Below are 16552 nucleotides of genomic sequence, written 5' to 3'. Positions count from 1 at the left end.
GTATTTGTTGAAGCAATTTGCTTTCCTGCATCTTGTGGCCGACCAAGACGACTGCGATGCAATCAATATATGCTCGTGTCCAGCAAATAATAGACTTCAAACTGGCATTTTAAAAGTTTTTTTTTCATAGCCAAAGTCTTAGTACGAAGTGCGACTGAGCCTGGAAGGAGTCCACCAATCGTTTTGGGGTTTCAATTCATTGCTCTTACAGAGGGCAGAACACTTTTCCCCCAAATGCTCACATAGTTAAACTTATGAACAGTTCGCTTTGTGTTGCACTAACAGGGGCCTCCGACGAGAACCAGCTTACTTTCCCCTAAAGACTAGCAACAACGAAGATCAGTGCTTGGCAGCCCAGCTAGAACATCCTGTATATGTCATAGCAATGAACTCTAATCCACTCTAGCAAATCAATTTATTAGCCACGTATGACTTATGCCTTTTTAAATGAACGCTTGCATGCGTTCCCTATTTTAAGGTTGAACGTTTAGAGATTGGCCATCCCTCAAGGGCGAGCTGAGTCGCAGGATCCTCTTAAACAGAGGAGGCACAAGATATTTATGTTAACATGGTCTGCGTAGCGCCTTCTGGTATGTAATTTGGCATTGTTTAGGTATCACGATTACGATACGACCTTAACTGGCCTGTCTTCCGACCCTAAGACGGTACAAATAGACCATAAAATACGAGCACTCGTATATGTACGTGCTTTGCAATAGTTACTTGGGTGTAAGCCATGATTATCTCTACTATAAGAGATGTGTGCAAAGAAAATACAGTTATGGGGAAACGTTTGGCCTTGATGGTAAGCGTGTGAAACGACCTGTGGGAGTTATATGTGCTCGTATCTGGATGTGTGTTTATTTATGGGTGCGTTATGGTGACCAGACAGACTTCCCAAAGCAAGGCCGAAGTCAACAAACGGGGAAATATCAATTACATAGCTAGGCGGCACCCGTTGCCAAAAAATACGGGAAAAAATGCTTAGTTTTTCTTGCTTAACTTTTTGGACAGCTTTTGCCATTTGCGAGTATGCACATAAACGTTGAGTATAAATTGAAAAAGCCATTTTGCTGCCAATTTAGCAAACACTTAAACCAATTTTGCACTTCAATCCACCGACGCACACAAAAAAGGAGTGTCTCACTTCCTATTCAGCTGAAGCCACACACTTGCACCCGGATCCCAGGCGGATGAAAGTCCATGAAGCCTGCATCGACGCTGACTTTGACGCGGTAACAAGGACGACCCAAAAGTCAGTTGCCATGCCCCACAGGGAGGAATGTGTAGGAAGCTTCCAAAACGTTGCCAACAAAGTGTGAAAATGTCAAGTCGTAAAGTGTCCACTGGCAAAGGGGATGCAGCGAGAGGAAGATGGGTTCAGTCTGTAAAGTGAAATATTTACAAGAAAGTGGGCTACCCAGACACCCTTATCTGTTTGGCCAGTTTAGTTTAATAGTCTGATTTGAGAGGAGTATTTGCAGCACAGTTATTTTCCAGAAAAACACGGCGTTTTGCAGTATGAGAATTAAGGAATTTACATACATATGTATATAAGTTTAACGAGAAACTAGTCACTTTTGTGTGGAAAGTCATGTGATGACTTGGCATTGATGCGGTAAAATACTTTTAAATTTATAATGTCCTGTATATGCCAATTCCATGATCTCGGGGACATTGCCAGCAGAGACCTAGTAGCGTTTCCTTTGCCTGCAAGTGACGACATGGGCGCTTTCAACGAGTAAGCGATAATTGAACTAATTGATCTGTGGTTACCACTGGACTTTTCTTAGGGTGGATAAAGAATCATCGGAGCATAATGCTTCTAAGGTTAGGTTGTCGGCCTCAGATCTATCCGACTGTCGTGCAGAAAACTGGCTCCTTAAGAAAAAGTTACGGGAATACGAAGTTACAATTGAAAACCTGGAGCAGTTGGTGACTACTATAGTTGAGAAGCAGCACCAAATTTTGAGCGAAATGTTTTACTTACGCAAAGAAAACCGAGAGCTGCAATCCGAATGTCATCTTCAACGCGAGTATCACTCAATGGAAAGAAATGCCCTGATGAGGGAGCTGCACGACGCTCAAATCTTGTGTAGAAGTCGAAATCTCGGCATGGTAAGTGCAAACTTAAAGAAACCAGTAGTGCATTTCTAAATGACATACGCAGACTGGAGACTCGATCATAAAATCTGAATCATCTTATGGTGACTTTGAAGAGGAAGACATGAGTGAATCGCACGACGGTGATCAGTGCCAAAGCAGTTGCTGCAATAATAATGAGGATTATGATGCGGGAGAAAATTGCGCAGAGCCTTTAGCACCTAGTTCAGGTGAAAATTCTGGTAGGACATCACCATCATTATCAAGCTCAGTATCAGGGGACTCGGAATCGGCTGATGACAGATTTCTTAATTACAGAAGCATTAATCAAAGTCTTATCAGTGGTAGCGATTCGGACTAACCAGACAAATATTTACTACTTGATGCCTTTGAGTTTAAATGTATATATTTTTGTTCAATATAAAATACATGTTACTTGTGGGCAACGCTTTTTAGCATGACTTTAAGTTGTCATTTATCGCATTAAGTAATCAGAACAAAAACGTGACAATCGCACAAAACAAATCAACAATAAGTTTGACATAACGTGACGGTATCAGATTGTCTGCAGACATGGCACTACAAAGAAAAAAACGCATTGAGAAAAATAAAAGAATACCGGTGCCAAAGTATTTGCATATCAAAACGCCAAAGGGCTGCAGAAAACACGTTGCTAAAGTGCTCTTCACGTCGCTGCCACACAAATATGATTGAATGGTGAGTAAATATATGGTCGTCAGAAGGGGAGTATTTAAATTACTGGCAAAAACGTGTTAAGTGTTTATCTATCGAAAAAGTTCAGGCCAAAACAGCTGCCAGCCCTTTTACAGCTTCTGGCTTCGTCGCTCTACATGGTTTGAGGTTGGCCCACACAAATTTGTAAGAGAAGCGGGAATGTGTGCTTGTATTATGGGCAATTTATCAAGCAGAAAGTTTGCAGCACAAATGAGTCGTGGCAAGGCAGCCGAAGGGCACCCAGGCACCCAGGCACCCGTTTGCCACCAGGATTAATGAGTCTCGTGTGCTGCCTGTCCTATTCTACATCCTTGAAACCCGTCTCACAACACGTACTAATAATCCATCATGAGCCCTCTTCGAGTGGCAACTTGTGGAAGCTTTTGCGTTCTCTCCGAGATCGCTTGTCTACGCTGCGTTGCGGGTGAGGTTTTGGGATACTTTATATGGTTGATATGATCAACAGAAGTTATGATATGTTATCTTAGACTTGTAAAATGTTAAGACAGGAACCATAGTTTCTCTGTTAGTATGAACAAAAGAGTATATTGCAATGCAATGTTAAAAACTATGCGCTGTTCGTTGCTGGTCTGCAAGGACCTACACAGAAATAATAAATGACCAACGGCCTCGACTCAAGGTATATCCAGTCAAAAACTGTTTGCAATGTCATTTGTCAGTTCAGAATTTTGTTTAGAAACTTGTTGCGCACAAAAAAGATTTTCGTGTACACGTGAGAAATGCAACAGATACCTTCGCAAAGACAAGGTACGAGGACTACCGCAGCAAAAATGGATTGGATACGAGATGTGAAACCAAACAAGGCATGAAAGAAACGCGCAAACTTACGTCTGAAATATATTAATATGCAATGCCAACTTGGCAACCATAAACGCATTGCGAATTGCATCATGATGGTTGCTGTATCAAACTGCTACTCAGTTAGTTCCTCGCACCGACATTTTCACAGCGGAATCTGCATCGGAAGCTGCATCAGCATCTCCTATGCCACCAACAAGTAGCTTAAAGTTGTGCGAGTTCAATTTAACTGGGCAAAAGACTTATTGACTTTTGGGTTAGGCTGCATTGAGATCAACTATAATTAATAAATATACGTATGAAACCAAAATGGTGCTAAGTGGTTGACGGTTGACTATGTGAATGAGTTTGATGAAAGGTACGACCAAGCGACCATCGCCGCCTTAGTCTTATGTTATAGCAGCTGCCTCTAACCGATGAAAATCGTATTTTCTGGATCAACGCCTACCTACTTACTGAACCGTGAAAATACACAAAACATTTGCAAAAAACTGAAAAAACGTATTTGCGTGTTCTAAGCAATTTCAAACCAATAATCGTTGGGTGTCTTTTAAATTAAGTAACCGGAGCCATGCAAGCCAAATATTATGCCGCATTGACATGTTTATCAATACTGCTATGATGGTTTCGCTGGGAAGAGGGTAAGGACTTTTGTTATTTTTTAATTTAACTAATCTAAAATTAAAATCATTTTTACTCAGCCCACAGGAAGTGTGGTACAACGACAGAAGAACGAACAAGTGATACATGGCTCCTAATAATCATTGCTCGACGTCAAGTTTTAAAAAATACCCTTTCTATATGTTATTACCTTATAACGAATAATTACTTATATATACCATTTTAGCGGTATAACAAAACAGAAGTACAGAAATACAGTAAGACTCCCCAATTCCGTTGCCTCTTATACATACGTCCTGAAGCAGGGCTAAATTTTCCCTTATAGGCAATTGGATTTAAGTCATTGAAGCGCAAAGTTATATACAGGAAAATACTACCAAAGGCAGACCACATTTCTGCAATTCTACCGCGCTTATATAATATACATTTAATTTGGTTCGACACAAAAACCTGGCTTACAACTTTCTCCAAACTTCTCTGTAGGGTAAATGTTGAAAAAGGGTAATATTTACTTTATACACCTGAATACATTCACCCGTTTATTTTATAGGGTTTCTCATGCATATTTATGCAACTTAATTTTTCATTTAGCCGAAGAAATGAAATCGAACAGTATTTGTTTCAGCAAATGTGTGCATGTACGTTTTATTTTCAAGAGCCTGAACCCCTTTCTTTAGCGTAATTAGGAGACCATAATATTGTATTCATGTCAGGATACCCTTTTGTCCAATGCATATTTATGAGTATAGATTTAATAAACATTTGTTCCTGATTGGTTTACGTGTATAAACAAAATAGTTTTGTTGCTACAGAAGCATTAATTAGGCACAATCAATGGCCCAACAGTAACGAGTAAGGAAAACTTTCCTTCGCTGGTTTCCTTCACAAACATTAATCATTACCAATGGAGTCAGAAAACATGCATTTCCCGTTTCTTGCAATTGTTCTTAGTACTCTAACCGCAGTCGCAAAAATACAACATGGAAAGCTGTTATAAGCGAGAATATGGAATCATACTTATTTGTGTGCAGAAATCCATTTTCTAAAGTAGAGAAAATAATATGGCACACAGCTAGGTGAACGCTGATCCGTGAAGAGTGCAACATGTGTTGCACCCAGAGGATCGAAACGATTACGATCGTTATCACCAAATCAGCGACCGGGGTTAATACAGCTGTACCCGATGGTGCGCGGAAAATGCTATCCAAATTAACGAGCGGCAAGAACGAAACAAGCACACATGGCCTCCACTTTGGCTTGCAGCCTCCAGGAAAGGGAATGAGCTCAGATGCAGCTGCGAGGAGTTGGCCACATTATTTGCGAATCTAGCACCTCGACTACTACCGCTACCAGCAAATGGAAAGCGATTCTGCACCAGTCAGTTTGCACTTGACCACACTTATACATCTTCCTTGTAAAATTTTGTGAAAAAGCTCGCGAACGGCAAGCTGGAAAGATCGAAATCGGCGTTTGATCGCCTATTCGCTGGTCCATACTTCGATTACAGTTAAGTAGACAGCAAGCTACTTAACCTCCAGCTAAAGCGGTTGACTTTGACGATCTGCTCTTGCTGGAAGGGTGAGGAAGAGTCGACTGCCGATTACCTTGTTTTGGCGGGGCGTCATTTTTAGTAAATTACTTTAATAGTATAAACATTATCATTTGTACTGCGGCTGCTGATCAGCAACCAACTTCCCAAGACAACAAAATGCACAGCATCATACAAGCGCACGTTGTAGATGCCTGCATTTTGCAATGCGGAGAGCAACGAACTGACTATGTTCTGGTAGTAAATTCATTCTAGTACCGAAGCTGTGATTGACCGAATCACAGTTTTCTTGGTAAAAGTAAAAAATTAAAAGCAAGTCGAACTATGGAATGATCGCGTTGAAGGATGGGATGGTTTTTATAAATTTGTCCTATTCAAAAAGAGTTTTACGCTTGCTTTCTACGAGTTCAAGAGGTGAATTCAATTAAGCTGAAACCTACGATCCACAAATTCGAGTATTCAAAACGCAGCTGTCAATGTTTTCTCCCTTTTTAACAAAAAGGTGTCCCCTGGCAAGAGCCTTATTTAAATTTTTAATCAATCTTATTTGCATACGGAGACTGATGTGTGCATCCGTATATCGTTTACCTGAGTATACAATATCGGTAGACAAGGATACCCGAGGATCGCCCAAAAAGGGATTAATTCAAGCAGCTGGATGCTGTGATAGCTCTGAAAAGGGTTGAAATTTCCTCTCTTCGTCTTTTCTGAACCTAAAACCGTTGCGCGTACAGTTTTTTCCCTAAGTATAAAATGCACACCAATTTGAATAAAATAGCAAGTAAAGTGTAGCAGAAAGAAAAAGAAACGAGTAAGAAAAGAGCGCGAAAACCACGAAAATTTGTGCATAATTTATTGAAATTTCGTGCCACAGACAAAAGAGTCAAGGCAGTAGAAAAACCATGAGCCAAGCATCGTAGTCCGAAATTGCATGAAATGTGTTTCTATTTTCCCACTGCGTTGTGGTGCTCCGTGCTGCATTATCCTGTTTGGCTTGTGTGCATTTATTTTTCATTTGCATGAATTTTTCATTGTTTTCCCAGACACGAAAGGAGCTGCCGCTAGGATGCACTTAACGCTCCATGGGATCAAGGACAAACACGCGATATTTGTCCGCGGGAAATCATCCGGCAAATCGAGCTCAACTACGTTGGACTCTGGGTAGACACTAGGTGATACATATATAGACATTCATCCTTCTGATAAACTTCCGAGGAGCATAAGCAAATATTTTCCTTTTTTAATGTGGCAAAATCTATATTTTCTTGTAGACTTCCGATGGCACTGCGGGAAGAACGCAAACAGATTTTACACAAATTGTGGCACTTGCATTTAACAGACCTTTTTTAAGAAAACTAAGCACAAATAAATACCGGTATTTATTTTCATTAAAAACAACAGCTAAATTAGTAGTTTTTGAATTCAACTATGCAGCATTATTTTACAAAATTCGAGCCACACAAATTGCAGCCACGGATGGCCTTCAGCCATTTTCCAAGAATTCGGGGGTGTAGAGACTTAGATTTAATCGAAAGCTAAATCCTTTACACGAGTGTGTCCATATCCTAACAACAACAATGTGAACGCATGTTCACCCCATCTCAAGCATTGCAATTGTCTAGGAGGAGGGTGGCAGCGTAGGTTGTTGGTGGTGCGGTGGTGGAATTTTTGGCGTCGGTGGTTGATAAATGCAATTTATCATAAAAAGAAAAAAATAAAAGCTCGAAATTGAAGCAGACGACCCCTTCGAGGAAGGGGGTGGCGTAAGAGTCAATGTTGGTTGTGGAACGAGAGTGAATGGGAGGGCTAACATGGCACACATAAAAACACCCACAGTCAGCTCATCTAATAAGGCGCATTTAGCGTCTGTCAGTCTCGAGTGTGGAACGAAGAAGACCAAGAAAAAGGCAAATAGGAAAAGTTATGGAGCTGTAATAAATTGGATTAGTTCGAGAAGCACCGCCATTTTGTCTTTCCCGCTAACACTTACGAGCTCACATATAAATCTGGAGGGCGAGAAAAACTTAAATATACATTTTCCAAGCCGCATGCCGTTCTTCATTTGGAAGGGATTAGCGGGAAGTTCAGGGGGTTAGGAAAGGTGGTAGCATCCAAAGCACTGGAGGCAGGAAAGCTCTTGAGGGCGCCACTTTCATTGAAAGGCCCCGTCATCTATCAGACTCTAGGCTACGTGCCAAATCAAAATCAGATTTATATTTTTCTTCCTGAAGTGCACTTCAATTTGAATATGAAAGCGATTAATGTATCCCTTTGTTCTGCCTAATATTTGGCACCTTTACATTTTTGATTTTTAAATGATTAAATTTTACGTTTTCGTTTCAAATTGTCTTTTATGGGACCCGCGATCTCCTCTGGCAGCATCTATACTCGGCTTCCCCTTTTGTCTACCTCATAGTATACATACTATGTATGTATGCAGATTTTTCACTGCTTTTCAGTAATATCAGCGACGATAATATTGGTTTGATACATTGCCTTCCAGCGCAATACTATTTTTAGATTTGCTTACTGTTTTTATATAAAGAACTCAAGTAAAAAAGGGTAAAATATAATTTACTACGCTTGCTTTGGCAAGCTGCAGCTTATAATTTATCGATAGAAATTGGCAAGACAAATAATAATATCAAGCAAAATTAAAACATTTTGTGGGTGTGGGAAATTGTCATTCTTATTCCCCCTTTAATATGCATTTTGCTTAATCTATGATTTCGGTATCAATACTTTTACCATAGAGAAAGTTTTTGGGACAGTACAGCGGTAGGAACCAGAGTGTGCTAAAGGCGTTTATATTTTACTCGATACTTCCGTCGGGTAAAATTTATAACACAAACGAAAATTTGTCCCGAAGTGTTTATTTAGCAGTAAATGTAAAATTAAAGAAATATTAATATAAAAGAGTCAATCCCTTGCTTTAACCATTTCTAAACAAAGATAACTTAAGCCTTCACTTCTATACCTTATTCGTTATTTTATTTTCCTGCAGGCTGTTAATTTATTTAACTACCGAGCTTTTAAGGCGACGCTAACCCACATATCAAAGCTTCGTTTGCCATCAAATGGATTTCATTTTGAAATCCAATAACTGTCAAAAGGAAACATTTTCTAGCTGGCACAACCCTTTCAGTCACCATCTACTTGTGAAGCCAAGGCATATATGTATATCGTAAAATGAAACATTTTCGGTGTACATAATGTAATAAGCTGTTTGTATGTGTTGGTGTGTGTACTTGTATACGTACGCAGTGTATTTCGCACTTTACGCAATTTTCCCCGCCAGCGCAAAAAGGGTTGAAAGTGCGTTAGGACATGAAGGGACAACACCCCAGCACACGCACATGCTCTGTGGCGTTGCCAGACTGTCATCGCTTTTAGCATCTTCACGGCTTGCCTGAAACCCTTTCTCCAACGTACTTTGTTCTCTGTTGGAGGCCATTATTATTTTGCTTTCCAGTCCTTTTACTTAGTTCGGACCTACCACTCCCCATCAGTCCTGACTCCCCCGTCGTTTTCCTTCTTTCTTCGACGGTTTTGTAATTTTCTTAAAAATATTTTGGGAGTAAACTTTCTAGATTTAAGCCCTTCCCGGCAGCTTTTCTTTCCCAACCAACCCTCCTCTGGTTTTGGCAAACCATTCCCGAGGTTTTGTGGTTTGCATGGCTTTACGGAAGCTTCCAGTGAACTCTTCTACAGCTTCTTTGCTCCTTAACAGCGACCAGGGAACTCGCGTTTTAATCTCATTTTATGAAATGAAAATTTTTCAATTTCTCGACAAGAGATAAACTTTTTCTACTTGAATGCGTAATTACTCGGCTTTGGAATGAAAATGCTGTGAATTTTCGTTGGGTTCTTTGAGGACTTCTGTTGGTAACCATTGCTGATGGTGTTGCTGCCGCCCCTGCTGCGGTAGTCGTTGATGCTGCCCCTGTTGACGTTGATTTTCATAATGGCGGGCGATTGAAATATAACTGTTAAGATTATTAAACCGAGCTAAGGTACCGGCTGACTTATGATGTGGTCAAAAGGGGGTCATCGGGGATTGGGCCATGATAATCCGTACCGAAATATCTACGTATTCAATCTCTTACCTTGAAATAGGAATAACATTAACACACTATTTTATCATGCTAAACTTGTACCTAATTTATTTTTAAAATGATTTATATTTTTTTAAATTATACAAATTGGAAAATTGTAATAAATCGATAAAATTGCAAAGTCATTATCATCTTTTAAAAGCTTGGAATTTTATTAGTGATTTGAGCACCCTGCTTAAAATCAGTAGAAAAACAGAAAAAAGTAAAAACAAAAAAAAAAAACGGAAAACAAAGGAGTCTGAAGATGGCAAAGCATTTTCCCCAACTTTTAATGAGCACACATACATACACACACGTTACGTCGGAAAACGCATAAAAAGCGTTAAGGGCGCGTTGCCAAGAGACTAGAAGAAGAATTTAAATTTCTTGGCATAAGCGGCCTACAACCACATTCACAAAACTCATATAGTACATATGTATCTACACACATACATTTAAAAAAACAAAGTCAATTTAAATTATGGATTTGGGGGAGTTCGAAGAATCCCAAATATGATAGCGTTGGGGGTTGAATTTTGAAATATCAAATTCGAAACTCTCGACCAAAACTATAAGATTTCTCGGACTTCATATTTTCTTACCAAAAAAGAAAAACTTTTAGTTATTTCGTTAAATACATGTTTGTGTTTGGCTCCGTTAAGATAAAGTTGCATTAAGTAAGAATCTAAAAATAGAATGCACAATCTTGTAATGCACAATGTAATGTACTTTCATTTGTGAACGTATTGCTTTTTTAAGTATGTATGTAGATACATATGTACCTTTTCTAATATCTTTGGTGTTACTGCAAACACATGCCGCTTTGGGTTTTTATTCTACCCCACTATAAATCCTACTGCTATACATCTTATGCTCTTACGCCGACTCGCACTTTGCAAATGGCATAAATTATTTAAACCCATTTAATGTGCAGCTTCTGGGGAATCTCTTTTTACGAAATACAATTTTTATTTTCGGTTTTCTTTGCCACCCCTCAAATGCCGTTTTGTTCTCTTTTCGCGTTCATTTCTTCGTTTTTTTGGGTAAAAGAAAATAATTTTGTTGGAAAATTAAAATAATGTGTCCGCTGTCGTCGCCAGACGCGACCCTCGGTCTTGGTGGGATATGGATGTTGTGGACTTTACGTATGGAGCACAAGCAGTCAACTTTGCTATCGGCAAGTAACGTGCAGAAAGAAGACCGAGACTATATGTACATATCTTGAAAAGCTCCGATAACATTAAAAAATGAGGGGTCACTCCCTAGTCGGTAAATGCGTACCAAAGCCAATGGTCAAGCATAATAGCCCTTGACCCCTTCTACAATCTAAAGCCAATTAACGCTGCTTGAATTGATAATGAGGCTCATGTCATGTTTGCTTTGTCACACAACCCCTAATAACACGCTGCTTAATTCGTGTTCACACTGACCACACAGTAATCAAACGAGGGGACGAGAAGTAAAACGGGAAGTGACCAGGCGAGACAGGCCCAATATGAAGCGGTCAGTACGGTCAACTGGTTTATATCTGACCCGCTGACTTTTGAAGTGTTTGTCCTGCCTAATAAACTGTTTTGCATTCGCTCTGGGCTGCGCATAAATTAGCACTAACAATATACACCTAGGAAACTTCATAGGGGGATTATATAGCAGTCATTGGGCAATTACCAGCGTAATTGATGGTCTAAGAGACGTGTTGGACAGGGGCCAGATATCCTACATTAAAAAAAGACTACGAAAAGTCGAACACCTTTTATTACGACTTGATCTTGATTTCAAGACGAATAGGCCACATCAATAAATAATTGTCCTTTCAAATAATGTTGGTTACTGGCTACCATATTTAACAAGACGGTCCGCAGCTGCTGCAGCATCCGCCCCCGCAGCAAGGTCCACATGGTCCACTATAAAATCCGCACCGTGGTCCGAAACAGCGGCCACTAAAGCAGGGGCTACAGCACGGGTAGTAGCAAGTTCCACAGCAGGGTCCGCAACACATCACGAAGCTGTCTGAGTTCTAAACAACTTTTCGTTAAAATATATTCCTATATAACTTCCTATATAACTTACTTACACAAAAAATTCCGAAAAATGTAAACAGTTAACAATAAATTTTGGTGTTGTCGTGTTGAAGGCCAGTGTAAGACTAAATATATCTCGGCAGTAGAGCCCGTTCACAAATTTGACAAGCTACAGAAACACGGTCAGGGCAAATGTGATCTGAATAACTATTTGTGTTATTGTCGCTTTATTAATACAAATTTTAATGCATATCTGTATTTTGCATTTAAGTTTATAATAAACAATACGACTATAGCTTATCAATTTGTTTAGAAGTTTCAGTTCTGTTCTGCAACTAGAACCTCCTCGTATTTGTTTACACCTTTGCAGTGGACGGTACTTCGAATATAAACAAAAATCTGAGGTAACTAACATTAGTTTGCCGTGGTACCGGATGAACTTTGTCCCGAACTCATGTGGTAAATGTAAGTGGCCACCACTTTACCATTTAGCTTACACGCACACGGCACGCGTTCTGTGGTCGCAAATATCATAGAAAGCCTAATGACCACTACGCATTTCCGCCTGTGCCTCTTGGAACATATATTAATATACTAAATATTCCAAATGCTCCTACCCAACGCAATCAGCAAAAACTGTGGTATATTAAAAACTAATTTACCAGCAAATGAGTTAACATTTTTTCCTTTTGCTGGCTCTACTCCAAAGGGACTTAGAGGGAGCCAAAGGAGACGGAAGCACATGCTGTTCGACTCGAGCTTGACCGGAACTTCCATACGTGCCGGAAATGCGTGATTTTTGGTTAAGTAGAGCATAATGTCGGGTCGATATGTAAAAGCTAAGCGTTATACCTTATGTTTAAGAAAGCTAATAGCTTGAAAACAACACAAGGTTTAAGCACATATGCTTGACGAACATTTCAACTTAAACATAACTTAGATTTAATGTCTGTAGTATTTATTTATATTAATATTAATATATTTCCATTACCTTTATTGTTTGATTGTTAAAAATTCTTTTTTTGATTTTGTCATTTACTTCTGACGAGCTCAACAGTCTTAGCTTCAGACATACCTAAAACTGTGGTAAGCATCACCTCGGGATCGATTCGTTATTTCTTTCGGCTTGGAGTTATGTTTGTGTTTGTTGTTCGGGCTTGTCATCTGGCTAAGCTCTAAAAATTAATGATGCGCGGCACATTCGAGAGTCCCCTGCTGTCATTGGCTGGGTTGGATATCCAAAAAATATGTAGATGTGCAAAAAAAAAAAATTATAAACGAAATTCACATTCGCCGCTTTAAGCTGCGGCTTAGATTCGCTTGCTCATTGATGAAAATTAATGAGTGTGCGTGTTGTGTACGGTAAATATTCACAAGGAATATTTTCGGAGATTCTGTATTTATTTCCTGCCCCGGGACCTTGCTCTGTCTCAGCTATGGCGTATTCCCCTACAGCGAACTACAGACTCAGGACTAATTTTCATAATTACAGCCCGTAATTTTTTTCGTTTTTTACGCAGCACGAAGAATACACACGAATTGTTTGTGTGCGCCCTTTAGCAAAGGGACGCAATTTCCTTTTTTGTGTATGGCTCTTTTTACTTGATATTTGTTTATTACGCAACCATATACACACTCACATACTCGCTGGTTCTGGATATTCAATGAACAACGTACCACAATGCATTCTTAGAAAAAATTTGAATAGGTAGAGTATGACAATATCATTGATACTCATATTCTGAAATATCCAACGCGCTTAAATCTCTATATGCAGGACACATTTTTATTCACCTACATTCTAACTGAATAACCTAAGAGCGTTTCTGTTGTTTAATAAAATGTGATAAAAAATATTCTCCTATACAAACCTCGAAAAGTCTGAAGTTTAATATTTATAATCAGTACAAATGGTCCTCAGAAATCTCATTAAAATGTCGCGCTCCCCCATTTCTAGCTATATACAAATGCAACCCTCAAAGCTATTTTCCTCATTTCGGGGTACATATACGGATTTTTAAACTAATTTCAAGTCGCGCTCTTCTCTCATTTACTTGCGTTTTGCTCTCGATTCAAGGATGGAATCGTCGGACTCGGGACAATCCAGATTGTGAGTTCATTCCACTCATTAGCATGTGCTCGGCGTAAAAGAAAATTGTGAAGGGAGAAGCGGTAGTTTTTCATGTCTGCCTTCTTCCTTTAAATTATCGATTTTCCTGGATGGGTCGCACAGCTATTTACCGTTACTAGCTAATGAGGTGCACTTGTGTTCCGGTTGGCTCGGACTTCACTTGGCCCAAGCGGAATCATTCAACGTTACTGGCTTCGCTGATTATAATCAGCATAATATGTACTCTCTTACACTTCAACAGTTCACGCCACGGATCAGTGAAGCTCAGTTCAGCTCGTCCTGACCGGACCCCTCCCTTTCCTGCGGCTTCGATGCGTAGTGAGAACGGAAAGTCGCAGCGACCAGACTAGCGCTTCTCTGCCATTTTTATAGGCTGTAATGACCGTAATCAGGTTAACGTTAACGTTCAGTTTACCTACTGATTTGCTGGCACTTGGCAGTCACTCCTTTTCCTATTCCAGATCCAGGCACGGCATCTCCTCAGTGAATGTGTGAACATTGAGAGCCTAGTTTCTGCGAAGTCGTTTAAAGTTTCAGAATACCCGCAGGTAATTTTACAGAAGATTTTAGAAGCTTGATTTTAATCAAAATGGTGGGGCTTTCAGGTTAAGGCAAGATCGTGGCAGTTGTTTGCTGGTTTTTTGACCAACACCAATAGAAAAGGCCTTTCTCCCGCACGTTAGCTGTTTATATAATTATGATATTTGATTTAATGACGACTTGCTTCCGAAACAATCCAATCAAAAAATTTGATTGAAGTGGGCGTCGCGGCAGCAAAACAGGAAAGTAACTTCTGCTGCCTGCCAGGCGTGATACTATTTCAAAGGTCAGGCAGCTTTAGGAGTTTCTTACACTTGCTAATGGTAAGACAGCTATGAAAATGGTTTAAGCTGATTTATTGTAATAGCCAACACCAATAGCTAAGCAGTCATGGCCGTTTAACTGAAAGTTTATAGCCACCTGATCAACCTACACACTCACGCTAACCCGATCCTTGTCTTTTAAATTCTTAATTTGCAATCATTAGCAGGCATAGGGGATAAGGCGTCTACGAAGAGGTCCGATATACACATCTCAGTCTTTCGATATTCAATTTGGGGGCTAGCAGAGCAACTGTGGCAGGAAGTCGACTTTCCACTGTTCTTTGCCAAGAGCAAAATCAAGGCGGCAAAATTTAATACCCATATATCGTTACCAAGCTGCTTTACAGCACACACGTCCTGGCCACAAAGATCTGAGATGCAAGATCCGATCATCGTGCACCTCCTGCCTGCCTTTGATTTTTAAATTGAAAATAATAATTTTGCGCACTCAATTTTTAGCGATTTGTCAAAACATTGTTTATTGTCGAAGCCAAGTCCCAAGTCCCGATTCTCCAACATTCAAGTCCAACTCCATTTCGCCTTGGCGCTGTTCTGTGTACTCTCCTCCACTGCGGCGGCGCACTTTAAGTTAATTGAAATATTTCAATGATTTTCGCCCTGTGGTTTCTTCTACCTGCCGACGCGTCGTGTGTTCGTCTTTGGGATCAAAGGGGATTCCTCTCTGCATGCGCGGCTGCGATCAAAGAGCTTTTTGCATATTCTCGGTGTACTTCTCCGGCTGCCTTTTAATAGAATTGAACGCTCATTTCTATCTCAATTGATTTATTTCCTTCCATTTTCCGTTCACGAGTTTAGGCCTCTCGCCATTCGTTGTATGAGGAGTTCTGCATTGGTTCTTATTGCATTTTGACCGCTAGGCGCCATTACGCTTCATTCAATTGAGTGATTATTGATCGTGGAATAGCGAGCTAGTACTAACATGGGTAATTATTAAAGGTAAATATTAGAAGTCGAATCGTGAGTAACGACAGATTAGCTATAGCTGATTGTAAAGGGTTAAAGCGTAATCTTTCTATTCATAAGAGAATAAAAATGTAGTATCTTAATATAAATATGTACAGTTCGCATTTTATAGATGTGCTAGTTGGCTTTCATAAACCAAAAATATTTGGTCTTTCTTTTCTTCGGGCGCACTTGAAATGATAAACTGCTTCATAAGCTTGAAACCAATGTCTGCAAAGCATCTAGTCACTTGCCCACAGGCCTGCTGAGCACTTCAGCGGTAATCCTGAGCTTTGTAGCCCACAAATTTGGGGCTTGTTAGTTCTCCCAGACTGCACCTCATCTCACCAATACTTTAGCATACCCAAAGTTTTTGCCATCTGGTTGCGCATAGGCAAAAGGCGTTCTTTCTGTGAGTGTATAACTGTCATACGCTATTTCCACTGCGAAGTCCGGCTAAAAATTGTATACAATGTCAAGCAGCCAACGCCCCAAAAGTTTTTAAGCCGTCAGAAGGCAGCGCGTAAATCTTTTGCATAATTCAGTGCCTGCTTTTTCTTGTGCCTCTTCAGGCCCACTTGAGGGGCCACTTCCATCTCCTATCCCAGCCCTGGCTCCCACTCCAATGGCTCATTCCACCCTCACGCACTGTC

General features: G+C 40.0%; 2 protein-coding genes across 3 annotated transcripts; one reads left to right on the top strand and one right to left on the bottom strand.

Moving 5' to 3' along the window:
- Positions 1-1576: 1576 nt before the first annotated feature.
- LOC122614385 lies at positions 1577-2570 on the top strand. The gene is made up of 3 exons (XM_043788954.1): positions 1577-1741; positions 1794-2118; positions 2171-2570. Exons 1-3 carry the CDS (start codon positions 1641-1643, stop codon positions 2462-2464), a joined length of 720 nt encoding a protein of 239 aa, XP_043644889.1. The 5' UTR covers positions 1577-1640; the 3' UTR covers positions 2465-2570.
- Positions 2571-11658: 9088 nt separating this feature from the next.
- LOC122614558 (male-specific sperm protein Mst84Dc) lies at positions 11659-12135 on the bottom strand. Of its 2 annotated transcripts, none has more exons than XM_043789123.1 (2): positions 11992-12135; positions 11659-11938 (listed from the first exon to the last, which is right to left on the bottom strand). In XM_043789123.1, the coding sequence occupies exon 2, from the start codon at positions 11918-11920 to the stop codon at positions 11765-11767; it is 156 nt and encodes a 51-aa protein (XP_043645058.1). In that variant the 5' UTR covers positions 11921-11938; positions 11992-12135; the 3' UTR covers positions 11659-11764. The 2 variants fall into 2 exon arrangements, with proteins under 2 accessions (XP_043645058.1, XP_043645057.1); XM_043789122.1 differs by having other exon boundaries at positions 11996-12135.
- Positions 12136-16552: the final 4417 nt, after the last annotated feature.

Source organism: Drosophila teissieri, chromosome 2R (assembly GCF_016746235.2).
Source record: "Drosophila teissieri strain GT53w chromosome 2R, Prin_Dtei_1.1, whole genome shotgun sequence".
Taxonomy (NCBI): domain Eukaryota; kingdom Metazoa; phylum Arthropoda; class Insecta; order Diptera; family Drosophilidae; genus Drosophila; species Drosophila teissieri.
This window is presented reverse-complemented; position numbering and strand designations above follow the sequence as displayed.